The sequence below is a fragment of the Lampetra planeri genome, chromosome 4 (assembly GCF_965212315.1).
Source record: "Lampetra planeri chromosome 4, kcLamPlan1.2.h2, whole genome shotgun sequence".
Taxonomy (NCBI): Eukaryota; Metazoa; Chordata; class Hyperoartia; order Petromyzontiformes; family Petromyzontidae; genus Lampetra; species Lampetra planeri.
This window is the reverse complement of record NC_136110.1, coordinates 7770866-7789092: the sequence shown is the minus strand read 5'-3', so window position 1 is coordinate 7789092 and position 18227 is coordinate 7770866. Positions and strand designations below refer to the sequence as shown.

The 18227-nt window shown below is 46.6% G+C and overlaps 1 protein-coding gene across 1 annotated transcript in view; it reads right to left on the bottom strand.

The window, feature by feature from the left end:
* Positions 1–5804: 5804 nt before the first annotated feature.
* The window catches only part of PDE6C (phosphodiesterase 6C), a 32959-nt gene continuing 20536 nt past the window's right edge, over positions 5805–18227 (bottom strand). The window contains exons 17-22 of the mRNA XM_078593860.1: positions 17667–17774; positions 16695–16758; positions 14074–14148; positions 11866–11949; positions 10692–10839; positions 5805–9233 (exon numbers count right to left, since the gene is read on the bottom strand). Of these exons, the coding sequence (XP_078449986.1) occupies positions 9169–9233; positions 10692–10839; positions 11866–11949; positions 14074–14148; positions 16695–16758; positions 17667–17774 (544 nt within the window). The 3' untranslated portion in view covers positions 5805–9168. The remainder of the gene's footprint in view (positions 9234–10691; positions 10840–11865; positions 11950–14073; positions 14149–16694; positions 16759–17666; positions 17775–18227) is intronic.

Below are 18227 nucleotides of genomic sequence, written 5' to 3'. Positions count from 1 at the left end.
GGGTAGGGTACGGGTACGGCCGGGTACGGGTGCGGGTACCCGTTTGAAACCCTGGTGCGGCCGGTACGGGTAAGGAAGCAAAACCCGTTTGCGACCTCTGGTGTAGGTAACATACCCCGCAGTCCGAGTGTAACGCTGCATTGATCCGGCGATTCAACTGGATTCAACTGCATTATATTGCTCACGATACACATAGAGTATCGTGTGGGTGATCGATTTTTTTTTATTCGAATACGTTGCATGTAATCGAGTTCATGTGAACGACCGCAGCCACGAGTGGGGTGTTTCCGATATTCGCCACCGAGATACAAGCCAAGGGTTCAATCCTGGAGTCGAAATGTGACCCCTGGAAGTTGTGACCATTCGTCGACGTTTAAGATTGCGCCAATCGTTGAATGTCTCGTCGACTGATTGCTTTGTCGATGATTGTTCTTGACAGCGACACGGCCGCCCTGGACAATTCACTTCCAGTGGCGGCTGTTGGTGGCTCCAGGGTGAGGGGGCATCCATCGTCCGTCTCGGGGTTTCCAGTCTCGGGTGACAACACGTGCATGATGGGATAACGAATTGATCATTTGAACACAAAGGCTACGTGTGGTCGTGATAATGACAACGCTCACCAAGTCAGTTCTCCTGTTTTGGACGGAGCACATGAATTGGTGGAGACAGCGCCAGTGATGAAGCGAGTGCGCTCCAGATTTGTATTTTATTGGGTCTCCACGTGAGTCCGTGGGCCTCGATACGAACCTAAGGGGCAGCGAGTGCTGATGGTGAAGTCGCTGCTGGTCTGGTCTCTCAACTAAAATCCGGCTGCGAGCTGCATCATCTGTGGCTGGAAAACCCGAGGTGGAATTTGTTACCTTCTGAACGCCGAGGTACGAACCAGAATCGGAATATTTGATTCATACTGGAGGAAATCCGATGAGCTATGAAGTAGAACCGCAGATGTTCACCGGTAAACACTACGAGCAAACGCAGTCCCGTGAAACGTGAATGAACATATTCTTGGTTCTTTCGGTAAAGTCACGTAGATAGAAAATACAAAAATAAATGGAAAATAAGAAAATAAGAAAAAAAGTGAATGAACGTGTTGTCGAGGCGGGCCCATCTAGGATCGTGAGATTGCGGAGTCTGTGACCTCAGTGGTGCTCCAAGTGGCTGGCGCTAATCCAGCACTGTGGAGGCAGCAGCAAGGGTTGGTGGAGCACCGCACGGATGGGCTGTGAAGCTCCCTTCCCAGTTGGGCGGCGCTTAGGTGCCCGTACGCTGGCTCGCCAGGAGACGGCGGTAGAGCAAATGTAGACCTCCCTCCAGACAGCCGCAGAAGCACATCTGAAAGTGCGCAATGCACTGACTGTCTATAGTTGGATGGCCAGACAAACGCAGCTGCAGCGAGGATGACTGGGGTTCGTGCGATGGTGGGTGCCATCACTGCATGTTGGGCATATTACATCGTGTGTGAGGGATGCCATTTGAGTACCATCATGACACGCTTGCTTGACCGCACTTGGAAGTAGTTTTTTGTTGTTGAACAAATCTTCAATCGTATTCCGGAGAGCCCATAGAACAAACACACATCCTAATCGGTACATTTCTACAAGTTTAGGGCCCAAAGGTGCATCTACAAGATTACAGCCTCAGCGTGCACCTACATCTCTAAATCAGCTCAATCCTCCCGTGAATCACGTGACTTGTGTGTGGCCACCCCAACTCGGAATCTCTCCCTTCTCCCCGCCCCCTTTGAAAACAGACGCTGCTCCTCTGTCCAGCTCACTTATGCTCGCTCCTTCCTTCTTTCTCCCTCCCCCCTCACCATCATCGCAATCCTCTCATCCCCGACATCTCGGCCTGGCCATTTCTTCTCCCCCTTCTCCTCCCCTTCCTGCACTGGCGCTGCTCCTCCGACTCCTTTCTTCCTGGTGCGTTTGTGGGGAACTGTCATCCCGAAATCCCTTCCTTTTCCGTCTCTTTCTTTTTCCCCGTTCGTGAAATATCCTTCACTCGACTCTGCTACGCGTGGGTTAAAATGTTTATGATTACAGCCCAAGTGTGTATCCGCAGTATCAGAGCTCTTTATTTGGGATGTTGCTCCCCCGTTTTAAATTGACTTTGCGCCCTCCCGAAAATTGAATCCTATGATTTATCCTGCCCCAGGTCTATGGTACATGGCTTGTAATTATATAATGACCCAACATTAGTGTAGATATGGTTCTCCTACGAACAACACTTTTATTAATACAGTACTGTATTGCAATTCGCTACGACGCTGTAATACGAGTACTAGTGTAGTATTGCAATGATCCCTATTATAGGGGGCTGTGGAGGCATATTTCAGCAACAATTCAACGATCCCAGTAGTTTTTCCATGTTGCCAACACCAACACCGAGTGGGGTGCCCAGAACCGTGGTGGTGTATCGCAATGATTGAATCCACTGGGTGTACCCTAGACATGTAGCTCAATTAATAATTTACCTCCCCAAAAATATCTTTAATTGTTAATTCCACCAACGAGCCATAATTCCCCACTACAGCACAAAATGTAGATTTTTTTTTAAATCCCGGGTGTTTTTATTTCACCATGACCAGCGACGGTTGCAAATGTGTGAGCTGTGATGGATGCAGGTGTTGTCTGACCTGTGTGCTGGAAGATGCACATTTCTACAAAGGGCAGCCTTCCCAACACGAGCTTTTCTCAAGGAATACGAGAGTGCAAATAAGCACGGCTTCCCAAACAAGAGAGAATGTGTAATATACGGTTGACTTGCTGCATGAGTAATAGTCGCGTGCGGTATGTGACGGCGTATGATGGACAGGCTTACTTGTGCAGCTTATGGGAAAGAGCGTGTGGTGCAAGAACGCCTGGTTACATGTTGCATGATTAATATTTTCGTTGCGATGATGCACGAGAATCACCGTTACGTCTATGAGAAGAGGAAGTGTGGTGAATGGTTGATTAAAGCACGGTGAAGATTTGAGTGCGGGGGACGATGATGCACGCTCACGCGGATTATTGTAAGGTGCCTTGGAGTAGTTCTCTGACGTCATGCGCAAGATCAATTGTGATTTGTCGTTTGTTATCCTTGTTGCGTGTGGGGGGCCAAATGCGGTCTGGAAAACTGCTAAATCCACACGTGTACACATTGGCATGTTACGATCGGCGCTCCAGTGCATCCGCCTCATCATATTCGTCACCGGTCATGATCTATCCACCGCTAGATGAAGGCCTCCACAAGCTCTTACCGTCTCTCACGGTACTTGCGACGTAACAAACCGCCTCGCACCTTCAACGGAGCTGATTTCGACGCTCCATCTCATCTCCGGACGTTCTCTCTCGGAACCCCGTTGCATCCCTTTGGCCCTGCCACTCCAGCGCCATTCTTGACCGTCGGTCATCATCGTCCCTTCCAGGCGTGACGCGTCCCTGCCCCAAGCCCACTTGCTTTTTTTTTTACAAGTTTGAATGACGTCTTTAGCCTGCGTAAATTATCTCATCCAAGTGTTCCTCGCTCCGTCCCGCGGTGTACTTGCACGCAGTCGTATCTCCACGTTTCTTTGTTTGACAAAGATCGTGGTGTTTTGGAACCACTCCTCACTCGACCTTTATCACTGCCACGGTCAGCAAACGATTTACAGTTGAGCAGAGCTTTCCCCGGTACGACTTGAACCACCACAATCCACAGCGTTCGTAGGAAGCTTCGTTTGCACTCGGCCCGGTGAAATCGTTTGTTGCAAAAAGAGAGAATCGAATGAAGGGCATTTACTTGAGCTGAAAGTCTGAGCCGAAAGTCACGAGATGTGAACAAAAGAATATCTGCTGGTAAATTAAGTTGCACGTCGTGGCGATGCCGCTGAATGAGTTTGACAAATGTCATGAACGGGATGTGTGCTCCAAGGTGTGTCTCGTATCGTTCGACTCGCGGTGATATGAACTCGGAACAACCTACGGTCAACAGACGTGTGAATGCTCGATGTTATACACGTTTAAATTACAGAAGAAATAAAAACATTCACCAATGTCCTGTGTTTAAACGGAGAAGCGCCACAATAAAAGTAATATTATTATTTATTAATGGTCAAAGCTTGTATCACGATTGTATCGCACTGGATTAACAATAAATGCACTTGCTTATTATATAATTCTTTGGACGCTTTCGTGGTCGCTGATGATGTTGGCAGTCCAGGCCCAACAATGATTTAGGTTCAATCGATGAAAGCGTCTGTCTCCCAACTCTGGTCAGATCTGGGAGTAGGGAAGTCCGTGCACTGCGGGATAAATATTGGGCTTTGCTGCACTGCACTCTATCGGCCAACACGAAGCCCTGCCGCTGAAACGTTGGAGGCGGTAACCCACCCAAGCCAGCACTGCGTCTTGCCTATGGCGGTGTGAATTGCGAGGTACAGATGCACTGTTCTGCACCGCATATCCAAGTTTGTTCGCCAATAACACTGTGGGCCCCCCCCACCTCCCACTGCAGAATGTGGTGTGATGCAAGCACCTGCCCTCCACAGGCTCAACACTGCTTCTCACATTCGTTCATTGGGCCACCATTTAACCACGTGCCCGTTTTAAGAGCTGTGTTCGTCACCGAGTGGACGCAAACTGTGAAGGTTACGGAGGCCAATTGGCTCCTCCCCCCTCAACCAGTATATATACAAGGTCGGATCTCTTGGAATTTCTCATTTACTTGATTCAGCAAGCGTGCTGTGACGGTTCCACCTGAAGACGGAAGCTTGTGTTGCCTCCGAAACGTCGTGATTTTTATTTTATTTTACTTTTATTAATTTTAATTTAATTTTTTTACCTACGTGACTTTACCGAAAAAACCTAAGAATATGAATCCTTGCAGTCACGAAAGCTTCAAATCTAGGCCAATTGGCGTCCGTACCTTAACATTGCACATCCATTGCACAATTGTGACAAATGCCTTCGAGGGGAGAAAAACAATGACATGCAGCATTAAATGAACAATTTTTTCATTATACGTAATGGCATAGCCGTACATGTGTACCGGTGATGCGTGTAACTAAACGTGCGACGGAATTTATAGAAACGTAACTGGTGCATCGGCGCGCCCATCGCCATGATCGTGATGTCAGTTGACACGTCTCACTACGAAAGGGTCCTTAAAGTAGCAGCTCGACTGCGAAATCGCCCTTTTGCCAGTATCAAAGTATAGAAAATAAGAATCGGTGTAGGCCAATCAGTTTCAAAGACGATGCATATACAGGGTGTTTGAAAATGATGGACCCAATTTTAAAGCAGTATATTTCACGATGGCAGCATGTTACAATTACACAAAAAGTTACAAACGGTTTAATGAGTTATCAAGTTTTACTAACCATTTTATAAATGCTCTATGTGCCCTCCACCTGCTGTACGGACAACATCGAGACGATAGTTGAATTAGTCCCAAACGCCTCTCAAAGTGTCTTCTTCCACTGAAGTCACCGCTGCCGTGATTCTGTTTTTGAGGTCATCCATATTAGTCGCTCATGGTGGCACAGAAACAACACGGCCTTTGGCGTATCCCCACAAGAAAAAGTCGCAGGGTGTGATTTCTGGGGATCTTGGGGGCCAAGAGTGTAGCGCCAAGCCTTGGGGTCCCGTACGACCTATCCAACGTTGCGGCAGTGCGTCTTGCGAATGACTGAGGCTAGGGGCTGTTTGTGCGCTGGGAGAGGCATCTAGCGGAAATCATTTGAAACTCTCTCTATGCCCCGCCCTCTCTATGCCCCGCCCTCTCTATGCCCCGCCCTCTCTATGCCCCGCCCTCTCTATGCCCCGCCCTCTCTATGCCCCGCCCTCTAAAGTGGTAAGAGTTTCATTCATGGGCGGTTCGTGGTTGCAGAGATATAGCGATTTCAAATCGGGTCCCTCCTTTTAAAAACCCTGTATTATCAAAGCATGTTTGTTTGTATGTTCACCACAAGTCCGTGTGGTTGATGCTCGACTTGATTCCTTGCGAAAGGTATCTCTTTGTTGTTTGAACATCTTAACACCTGTTGTATTGCCAGAAAGGATAAAACCTATTCATATTTTTTTCACAATAGTGAACTAAGCAGTGCGCACGATACGGCGACGATGATGGCGACTTGCAGCCACGTCAACGGTGTCGGTGCAGCTTTGCGTCCCAGCGGCTCGGGTCGGAGCCAGCGCAATCGTCGGTGTGCAGCAGAGTTTGGGCCAATCCGTTCCACACCGGTATCAGAGGAGATATGTCTATCCTATGTTCTCCTTCTGGGAAAGAATATCCATTGCCCTTAGGCAGACAATATTCAGGAATATCGGTTGCCCTTCCGAGTGTGTGTACCCCCCCTTTATGTTTTGTTACAAAATAATCTTTCTGTGCACGTAACATGAATAATTTTTTGGACTAAAACCTTCGTTTTAAGACCACTTTCCAAATGCGTGAAAGTCACTCGGTTTTCTTTCAGTATGGTTTTACTTTCTCATGCCATCTGTTTGGTCCTAGCCTTGTCGAACCAATGTAACACTTGACACTAACCCCAACACCCAGTTGTAGGCATGGTATAATAATCGTTGCACATTACAAATGTGACATTTAATTCCAGTCTTTCAAACAGGCTGTCGATGTGAAATGCAGCTCTTGTTACAGCCGTCACAAAGTGTTCCGTATCGCATGGCACCCACAGAGTATTCGAGCGTAAACTGATTTGCGTTTTCATTGCCAACGATGTGAACCTCAACCGAACACAGCCTCTTGAAACCGTTTAAATAACGCGCGCATGTTTATCGCATGTGACATGCGATGAATTGCGATGGAAGTGACAGGCCGATTTCGAAAAGTGCATCCCCTGCTCTGCTCGCGTGAGCCCGTGTGCCTCGACATGCCCAAAGCTCTGCTGCGGGAATTATAGCATCCTAAAAAAAAGCAACCTTTGGCTATTTTGTTTCCCCTAAAGTTCCAACTGCCGCATTTCAATCGTTCAGACGTGCAGTCCCGAATCAGCACCCCCCGAAGCAACAAACTTGTAGTCGATTCTAATACACGCACACACCTAATCAAAACAACAATACAAAAACCCAGCCGATTTTTAGATGCAGTTGCAAGTAAACAGAAACCTGTGCCTCACGCAATAAACAAAGGGAATACAAAATCCACGTGGCTTCATAGCGGGTGTGGTGGGTGTTCGGGATTGTTACCTGCTACATACATTTGGAAAGCGTAACTCTTTTTACGTGAGAGATTTCATCGCAGTGGTTTTCAGATCTCGGTCAGCAGGGATCGTGGAACCAGAACCAGAGGCCGACCCTAGAATCTCCCCATGGGGGCAGCCCCAACGTTTCGCGCTCTTTGAATAGGGCCCTACATTAATAATGCTAACAATGTATTGTATTCTCTGGCGAATATCGGTAGAATTAAAAAATATTGGGGTCTCAAAGGGGTGGCGAAGGGGGGGAGGGTGCACCCTCGTCCCCCCCCCCCTCGCTGCCACCCCAACCCCTGGATCCATCACTGACCAGAACAGGCAATTGAGACAGCACACTTTACAGGGTTCGCCCAAGACTGTGTTTACGCCAAATCAGTTTGGTTTTGTTTAGTCCGGGACGCATGGAGGATTGCTCTATCTCCGGGAAACTGGAGTGTCTGTGACCAAAAGTATTTTTTTCAACTTTATCTCAAAAGTGTTGTTCCTAAAGGCAGTGAGTGTCGATGGTTCACTTCTCACTCGGTGGAGAAATGCCTGAGATGCATCACCTTGGAGGTTTGCCTCACCGCTGGTCATGGGATATTCTGGAAGAAGTTTTCTCCAACAACGCATGTTGAACTTCTTTTGCACCGTACGTAGCCAACCGTACTCATCGACACCATGAGACATGACTAGGGTTTTTTTTAGCACGGCTGTCCTTGATGCGTTTGCCGGTCGTACCGCGCGTCGTTCCGCACAATTTCTGACGTTTTACTCCACGTGCAGGGAGCTTCCTCTGGAACTAAATAGCGCAGACCGCATTCTTCCTGAATTTAACTAAAGATGCCAGCTGTTGACGGAGTTTGAAATAACATCGGGCGACCGACATCAAACGGAGGAAGATCCTACTACATGCTTTGCCCCTTTAAAAGCACTCCCATAAATGTCCTGCTGTCGGTGAATGTGCACTCTCTATGCTTCTGTTTTTAATTCAGTGAGCATCTGTAGGTGGCCACCATTGCCGCAAGCTAAGAATCGCATTTTCTTATTAGTATTTGAAACTTCAATTTGTGACCCGTTAAACAAGATTGACTTGATTTATCGGAGAGCGGATGATAACGTAGGTGCCTCCCCAGCTGCTGTTACCTCATTGCTGATGTGTATTAAGTAAGGCAGCGGTGAGGCATCCTTTCCTTACCGACGGCGGAACAAGGTCTTTTCAAATTACCTTCGGTGTGCCACAGATCAGGCTCGGAATGAACGCATTACCTGTGTACCTAGAGCTACCTGTACCTATGTATGTGAATGTAACTTTTTGCACGGTGCGTGCTAATCGGTGGTGCGAGGGAAGGACAGCAAACTAAACATAAAAAGGAGTTTTGAAGAAATGAGATTTCAATCTAGATTTAAAAGTGCATGGTTCCAGTGGCTTCCTAATAACGGAAGGAAGAGCTTTCCAGACGCTCCGCAGAAGCGCATTTGAAAGCGTGCGGTGCTGTGACCGTCTTTGTTTGACGAGCCAACAGTCGCTGCGAGGACGACCGGAGTTTGGGTGACGGTTTATGTTCATTGACGAGATCGGCAAGGTTTCGTGGCTCATTTGTGGCAAGCACTAATGTGTGTAAGTAGTGAGACCTTATAATTTATTCGTTCAAGGCTATGGGTGACCTACGCGCGTGAAACTTAGGAACACAGTTGTTGTTGCCGGGTTGAAGATGTTCCCCTCTGGTACGCGATTTTAATGCTGCTAAGATGCCCTCATTGACGCGAACGAATATTTTTTTGCGGGCCGTTTTGAAGCGGTAGGCTTCACGTGGCCGCGGGCAGTATGACGTGAAGTCATGGGTCGTAGTTGGTCTATTGGGCTGTAGCTTCCTCACCCCTGAAGCAGCAAAGGTTTACGGGAGGTTGTTTCTGCAGCCGCAGAGTGTGAAGCAGACACACACACACACACACTGCTGCAGGTTTGGGAGATTCAGTTCGTTGCAGGTTGGCGGCGAGACGCCCCGGCGATTTCACACGATCACGCAACTCTTCGACTTGGGGGGTTCTTCGCATCCGCCGTTGGTCACCGCTTTGCCTGATAAAACAAAAGTGCGGAGAAACGGTTCGTGAGAAAATTAACCATTGGAACCTCATTTGCCAGTAAAAAATATGATAATTGTTTTTTTACCCTTCTATCTGGCAACAAAACTGACACCTTTTTTACAAGGAGTCATGTTTACATAGACCACAATACCTGCAGTCATAATGCAAACAAAAAACATAACTCTGATAATGTATGCACTGTCCTTGAAGTTGATTGGTCCACACCCGAGACAGCTTTCCTTAGAGCCTAGTCGCTTTTGGCGTCATCTGGTCCAACCCATGTGAGACTAGGCTCTAAGGAAAGCTGTCTCGGGTGTGGACCAATCAACTTCAAGGACAGTCCACATTATCAGAGTTATGTTTTTTGTTTGCATTATGACTGCAGATATTGTGGTCTATGTAAACATGACTCCTTGTAAAAAAAGGTGTCAGTTTTGTTGCAAGATAGAAGGGTAAAAAACCAATTATCAAGAAAATAACCTTGAAGTGTGATATTCAATCTTGATTTGAAGCTTTCGTGACTGCAGGAATCCATACTCTTTGGTTCTTTCGGTAAAGTCACGTACGGAAAACACTTGAGCAAACGAATAGATTCTCAACAGCTCGTTCTGGTGGAGGCCACCTTCCGCCAGCAAATTGCATGAGCAAGAAACTGCAGGCCTGCACCTTTACCCGGCGGCACGAGGAACAACCCATGGGGCACAAAACTGGACCCAAACTAAAAAAATCGGAACTTTACAAGTTCTCCAAACAGGAATGGAAAATGTGATTTTTTTTTCACGTAGATGCCCAGTAGGGGCAGGTCAGAAAGTTACAATAACCAACAAAACAAAACAACGATAGGAGTAAAAAGTATAGGAAATGTAAGCAAATCACAAAACAAATATATAAGTTCAAATTGCACGAGTACATTAATTCCCAAGCTTGCGCAAGCCAGCAAAGCAACAGCAATAATAGTCCCAGACCACACCAAGACAACACACATTCTAACTATCGATACATGGCTAAGGATGCGAGTTACAAATCACAGGATAGATGTCGCAGTGTGAGCAATGGGGAAATATGTCATGGGTCGTTGAGCGTGATAAGACCTGACAGAAATGAATCCCCTATTCCAGTGTTCTTCATTGCAAGGCCCATTGGTGACCCCTGGTGACCCCTGGTGGTCTTCCTGCGCCCCCCGCCCCCCCCCGATAATTAAATACACAAACGTGAAAAACACCACATCATCGTGCTGCTGTCAAACCCAATTGTTTCAAATATGTGGCAGCCCTCACGCTGATGTCTTACCGGCAAAAGTGCCTGCACCCACCCCCACCTGCCACTGAAAATGAGTGAAGACCGCTGCCCTATCACCACCGCCCCTTCCAGCAATAGCAAGAAGGGTTGGGGAGTGGGGGGCGGGGGAGCGGGGGGGAAAGGGGGGGGCGGTGGGGGGGGGCTTCATCACCTTGCACGGCCTCCGTCTGTTTCTGCTTCGCCTCCTCCAGCAGCTTGCACTTTGCGTCGTACTCGTCCGCGAGCGCTTTCCAGTGCACGCGGTTGTTTTGCAGCCCGGCGTACATGGGCGTTATCTCCGGGTGGAACCTCGAGAATTCCTGCGACGTGCAAAAATCGGAGGGCGGTGGAAGGGGGGGAGGGGTGAACCGTGGAGACCTTTGTTCGCGAGAACGTCTACAATGCAACATAGAACCGCCGTGAACATGTCATTATTCCGACGCTGAACACATTATTTGGTGATGTTGCTTTGGCTGCTGCTCCTGCTGCAGCGGTGCACAAGCATCTATATATATAAAAAAGGGAAATTTGTGAATATGTATGTCCGTTCGAAATGTTTAGCATATTTCCCAACATGCAACAAACTTCAAATTTGGCATGTGGGTAGTTTATAGACTGTACACAATGCAAAACGTATAAAAATATACTTTTGTATTTGGGGGGGGGGGGGGGCGCAATAATGGATATATTTTGCACGGCAAGTGAGCGGTGACGTCACATTTGTGATGTCACCCGCATGCGGCAGCGTCACGCAGTGTGCCTGCTGACGTCACCCCCCCCCCCCCACCCTCCGTGTAGGCCGTGCATTAATCCAAGACAAGAATCCAAGCCGGGTAGTAAAGCTAGTAGTTAATAAAAACACAAACTCAACATATCTGTCGATAACAGGAAACAATATATAATAGGTGACGTTTCAGCCAATAGCCCGTCTTAATGTTCTCTGAAGAAGGGCCATTTCAATAAATATCACCTATTATATATTTTTTTCTCTTGAGTCCACAATGTTATTGAAGAGGACGTTGAGTTTTTGTTGTTGTTAATGTTTACTCAATTTTGGCAATAAAGGGTTGTGAGTCAACCCCACTAACGTGATGTGAACTCGCATCCTGCTGATTGAGAGCCGCCACGTGCTCACACCACTCTGACACTAGGGCCAATGTCATGACTTCTGCAAGCGCGAAATGATGACAAAATTATGACGGACGAACGGATGGACAGACGAACGGGCATGAGGACCGAGATTGACAGAGGAATGGGAATTACGACAGACAGGCGGATGGACGGACGAAGATAAACCATAAATGATTCCAGGCAAAGCCGGAAATCATTATAAAGCGATCTCTTGCCTTGTACACAAAGGTGCAGACGAAATCGATGAAACCGCACTGCAGCTTGGGAAGTTCAACTGCCTTGTTTCTGTCCATCATGGGCTGATGAATACAAAAAAATAACGCAAAGAGGGGGAAAAATGTTCATATAAATAGCACTTCTAAGAATGTCCAGCCTGCATTGCCAACAATAACCATCGAGCCCCTTTACCTCCTCTGCGGCTGTTGTTTCTGGAAGCATATGTCAAATGGAGGGGGTAATGTGGAAAACTGGGGTGGTATAAACACAATCGTGAATTCTAGATTTGAAGCTTTTGTGACTGCAAGGATTCATATTCTTAGTTTTTTTCGGTAAAGTCACGTAGGTAAAAAATTTAAATTCATAAAAGTAAAATCACAGCACAATTGCTGTGACGGTTCCACCTGAAGACGGAAGCTTGTGTTGCCTCTGAAACGTCGTGGATTTTTATTTTATTTTTATTTTACTTTTATTAATTTTAATTTTTTACCTACCTGACTTTACAGAAAAAACCTAAGAATAACAATCGTGAATCACATGAGCACACCCGAACTGTTAATTGTTTGCAATTGAAACGTTAACGTCTCGTTCGTAAAATATGGCATGAAGAGCCAATTATACAACACTGTTTAGCTGAACAATTTACAACTCAGAAATCACTTCACGCTGCAGGGAAGTGTTTCTTATTCGACTGCCAGCGTCTAAATTAAACAAGTTATTTGGTGATGACAACGTTCTTTTGGTTAGAACGCGTAAATGTAAACGTGTCGTAAACCCACCTCCAACCAAACGCACCTTATTATGCATAACATTGGTCTCGAAAGCCTCCGTGTTTCACTTTGATTATCTGGTGATGCCTCCGTGGCAGTGGTGCACAAGCACGCATCACAACAACGTTCGGCGCGTTCGTCAATAACAACACAAACACCGTGGCCTTCAAAACCGCAGAGTAGTCTCTCTCTCTCTCTTCCTGTGTGCTGCAAAGAAGGGCTATTTCCCAAAACATGGCTCACTGTAGACTTTATTTTAAAAATGTTAAGGCCACAGAGTTTTCGATGAACGTGTTTTGAGTCGTAATGTCTAAATGACATGAGCGGCACGTGTGTGGGCACGTGTGTGGGCACGTGTGTGGGCACGTGTGTGGGCACGTGTGTGGGCACGTGTGTGGGCACGTGTGTGGGCACGTGTGTGGGCACGTGTGTGGGCACGTGTGAGGGCACGTTTGGGGGCACGTGTGAGGGCACGTGTGTTCTACACACGAAAGAGCAATGGCGCGGTGATTTGTTCTGCAGTGCAAAGGGTGGTTTACGGCATTCCCAATTAAATCGATACTTCAGATCCGTTGATTTTGTTCAACCAGGTGAGAACTCGAGAGGCCAAGATATATTGTCTCGTGTGCAAGAGTGACCTGGGTCACCAAATTAACAAAAACAAAACAAATAAAGAACAGCGATGAGCCAAATAGAAATCGACACAAAGACCAAACAACAGCTATCAGACGATACATCGAAAATATTGCACAAGCATGAATCAATGTTAAATAAAAGTTACATATTACATTCCCTTCAACGCAAATTGGCTCGGGCAAAAAACTGATCACGGTACAATTACAAAATTAAGTTACAGAAACATTAACAGATATAGAATGACTAGAGCACCAATATATATACAGACAAGGACATGTCAACTAATGATGTGTCACCTTTGTTTGTGAGGGCTGTGAGATGGCTGTGCAGCAATGGGTTTGGTCCACAGATATATTTAGTTCACTCACGAGCTCGAGTCTGTCGATTTTGAAATTGTCTGTGTGGAGCTTTCAGTGATATCCACTCAATTGGGTTGGGGTTTTTCCACACACTCTGCTTTCATTCCACATGAATCCAAAAACTCATGCATCACAATGCAGGAATTTTCAGAAAATATTCACAAGTCAGCGTGGCCTTCCTGGGTAAATAAGAGGTTGTGCTGTATTCTCTCGATTTGAAGACTCTTTGAGAACTGAGGCACACCCAAAACCAGTGCCCGGTGTGCAGGAAATTAACAAATCTGATCACACACACCTACAGCATGATAACACCTCACCTCCCCGCAAATGTTCACTTTAAAATAGCATCTTGCAACTCCACGACCCTCTAGCCACCTCGCATCTCCACGCCCCTCTCACCACCTCGCATCTCCCCGCCCGTGTAGCCACTGCGGGTGCTTACGATTGGGTTCTGCTGTAGGACCGTGCGCTCCAGGTCTCCCTGCTCCCAGAACTCGGCGGCGACCAGCAGTGCTACCTGGGGCATGGGGACGGCGAGACGCGCACATTGTTACATCTACTGCTAGACAAGGGCCACCCCTCCCCCATGGCCACGTGGTTGCACGCATGTCTGTTTATTTCGGGAGGAAATTAGACTTCGTCACCATCCCATTGCGAAGGAGACGTTACGTAAACTTTATACTCAACTGAATGGGGCTTTTTAGAATCCAGTAAAAATGCATGTCTAGCAATGTGGTTAAGACAACGAATACATGCTTGTCATTTATATGCATTAATTAATCTCTCCCCCCACTTCACTCAAGATGCCATCACATCCTGCCCTCTATTTAAGGAACGAAACAAGTGGACTTCTTCACAAATCTGGATGCCGCCTGATGAAGCTAGTTGTAATTACTGGCGAAACGTCGTACTCAGATTTTAAATGTTGTGGCTTTGCTCTCCAACACACCGGTGTGCTGTACTACGTTACAAACCTTACTAATTGGCTGTGTCGAGTGGTGGCGGGTTTAATGACACATATTCTTGGGTTTTTCGGTAAAGTCACGTAGGTAAAAATTTAAAATTAAAATGAATAAAAGTAAAATAAAAATAATTTAAATTTTAAATTTTTACCTACGTGACTACCGAAAAAACCCAATAATATGAATCATTGCAGTCACGAAAGCTTCAAATCTAGAATTAATGACACATTTATATATTTACGCGATCTAACCCAATAAAACCTGTATCATGGAGTATGCATGCTATTTAAATTCTAATTTTAGTGGCCTCATGTTATTTCCACAAGTATAATTGTAAAATGCCTTATTTTCGGTTATTTTCTCGTTGTTGTTCAAGGTAACTGTGAATGTACCCAAACGTTTCTGAACTTGAGGAATTAATCTCATCATTAGATAGCAGCCTGAACTTGAATGTATTCCGTATAATATGAGGAAGTTAACGTGTTTGTACAACAATAATCGGAAGTCAAACTTATTTTGCACCTTTCATTGAAGCGGTACTCCAAGGCACCTTACAATAACCCGATACACATCTATGGGATCTTTTTGCCAGTATCAAGATAACGGAAAATGAGAATAGGCTTTACCCCACCCACTGACCCAGAACCGGCCCTAGACCTTTGGGGGCCCTAAGCAAAATTTGGTTGGAGGCCCCTTTGATGTATGATTTTTTTCACCCACGAGCTAGCAGTGACTCTAGGGGGCCCTCTGCTGGCCACGGGGCCCTTTGCAATTGCAAGGGTCGCTTAGTGGCTGGGCCGGCTCTGCACTGACCCTTGGGCTACACCCATCTCAAACCCTTATAACTCCCTGCCTTAGCAGCGCTCCCACCATATATTGTCAGCAGCTCTGCCGCTATATTTTTCACCTGATGACGATTGCTTGTGTTGCGATCGAAACGTCGTGATATTGTTATTATTTTTTATTATTTGTTCTATCTATGTGGCTTTACCGAAAGACCCAAAGAATATGAATAATAAAACAGCTGTTAAGATGTTCAACGCATATATTTTTAATAATTTTCAGAGCATGTTTTGTTTGCATATTTTGCCACAAGTGTGTGTCATTAATGCAGACTTGATGCCCTGCAATGGATACATATTTGGTGTTTGAACATTTTTAACACTTATTTTATTGCTATTAAGGGTAAAGGCTATTCTTATTTTTTCATGAACCCTATACACAAACACCATGACACTGCACTCGATAAAGAACAGAGCATTAAAGCAGTCAATAAACATCCTCTCTTCATAAGCCGTACAATAAGCCCAAACGTAATGCCTCATCACACTCGCATATCATTCACACGTCATTCAACCAATTTCCACACATCCTCTCTTCATAAGCCTTACAATAAACACACATTAGACATCACATCCCACTGATGTAGTAATGATACAGCATTCGGCCATTTACCATATATCCCCTTTGTATAAGCCTTGCAATAAGCCCATCATGCATCGTGCAACACTCAAAATATTAATTGTGCCGCATTAAAAAATGTCCTACGCATCCGCTTCGCAATACCCATGCTCATTATGAAAATTTATTGTGAAAGAGCCACGTTTTGAGGGCAGACTAAAAAGCAGACCGACATGGCCACGGCCGAGGTTATCATGGAGGATGGATCTAGAACGTCGGAGCTCGTTTAGGAAGTCAGCAGCCAAAATAACAAGAAGAGACATTTTTTTCGAATTCTGTATAAAAAAACTATATTTTAGGAGCCGCAATGCGCGTGAATAGGGGAACGGTGCTCCTCAATAAATGGCCGTCACGAAGCCAGCCCCTCAAAGAGCCACCGCGTGCGGCTCCGGAGACGAAGATCGCCGAGCCCTGAGCTAGTTTGACAAGACGCTTGCAACAACAAAAAAACTGGGAATACTAACACCTCATGTCATCCATAAGAGTTTTTTTTTGGGTTAGATCGCGTAAATATATAAATGTGTCGTTGAAACCCGCCACCACCCGACACAGCCAACGGGCAAGGATTGTCACGTAAACAGAACGTGGCACCGGTTGCGTGTTGGAGAGCCAAGCCACGACATCCACAATCTTGTCTTACCTTGCTCTGCACTTCCCAAGGCTTGGTGATGGCTGACAGGTCGCAGGCGGTCATCATCATCGCCCTGCGAATGGCATTTAGCGGACGGGGTTACCTCGCGCTTCGCCGGTACGGTTTGTTCCATTTCGCGCTGCATACGCCGCTAACCTACTTCTACGAAAAATTCACCGTGCTACGCGGTTTGCATTCACTCACAAGCGGCTATACGGTCGGACGTGGGACAACGTTGTCTGTGTGCCACGTGTACTGTACGCAAAAATCTGTCAAAACTTTACCCCTCCCTGCACGCACGCGTACTTTTTATACACCCCCCCCCCCCCACCTGCGTACGTACGCCTGACACACCCCCCAAACCCGAATCCCATGGAACGGCCGATATTTAATCCACGCACAAACGATCAAGAATTAATAATATTAATGTGTTTGAGCAAACAGATAGTCCACCGCCCGGACTATCTAACTCATTTGAAGGCCAATGTAGACTCATTATTATCGAGGCTTCCCCCCCCCCCTACATACATTGTCAGTAGACCCCCCATACGCAAGCTACGCGTTAACCCCCCCTCCCCGCTCCATGCGTACGCACTAAGTGGATGGCCCCTAACGTGCCAGTGGCAGTGGTGGTGATGGCATCGATGGCTTCGACTATGATGACGTCTCGAGCTTGAAAGATCTCGTTTTGACTTAATACCTTAAACCCCTTGGATTATGACTCGACGTGTCGTGATAATTTGACAACAGAAAATTTCCGTCGCTAAAAGAAACCCTCTCCGTCGCCACGGCTACCTGGTGGGCAACCGCAAAAAAATGTTTTCCTCCATCAGACTGGCAGGAATGAAAAATTTAAATACTTAGCGGAAAGGGGCTGAATTGACTCTGTCCGAGTCCCACCGAGATATGCGTGACTGGGACGGTGGCACGAATTTCGTTTCCCGTAAGTTGCTGCGTTGCACGCCACATCTGTAGCTTTACATGATGATCTCCTTCTTGGTGGGGTCGCAGGTGATGTACTTGATGGCTTCAGCCTCGTTCCCCAGTGTCTCGCAGTGGTCCACTATCTTCACAAACATCGCTCGCTTCCTGCGGGTTAAAAGCCAGAGAAATAAAACACGCACGTTGTACACGTGCCTTGTAGTGAAGAGTATAGCGTGAGTGCAATGGTTCCCGGACCTGTGGTCCAACGGCAGGTGAAGTAAAAAAACATCGGAGGTAGCCCTCCAAGACGGCGCATAATGATTGTTGACAAATGGGCCCGACCGTGTTCGTGGAGTGCTCTTGCCTATAACGTCAGACAACCCAGAGGCATTGGTTCAACAGGCTGATTGTGAAAGTCAAAGCCTATCTAGAGTTTATCTGCTTAAACAAATGGCATTTGTTGCACACTCGAAATGAAGGACATAGGCAGGTGCTCCAAATCGAGGGCAAGCACATTTATTGTGGTTAATAGCAATCTTGTGAAGAGCAGCACCGTCACTCTGTAAAATGCAATAGCACGTGTCACACGCAGCAATTCTTCCGAGTCGCCATTAACCA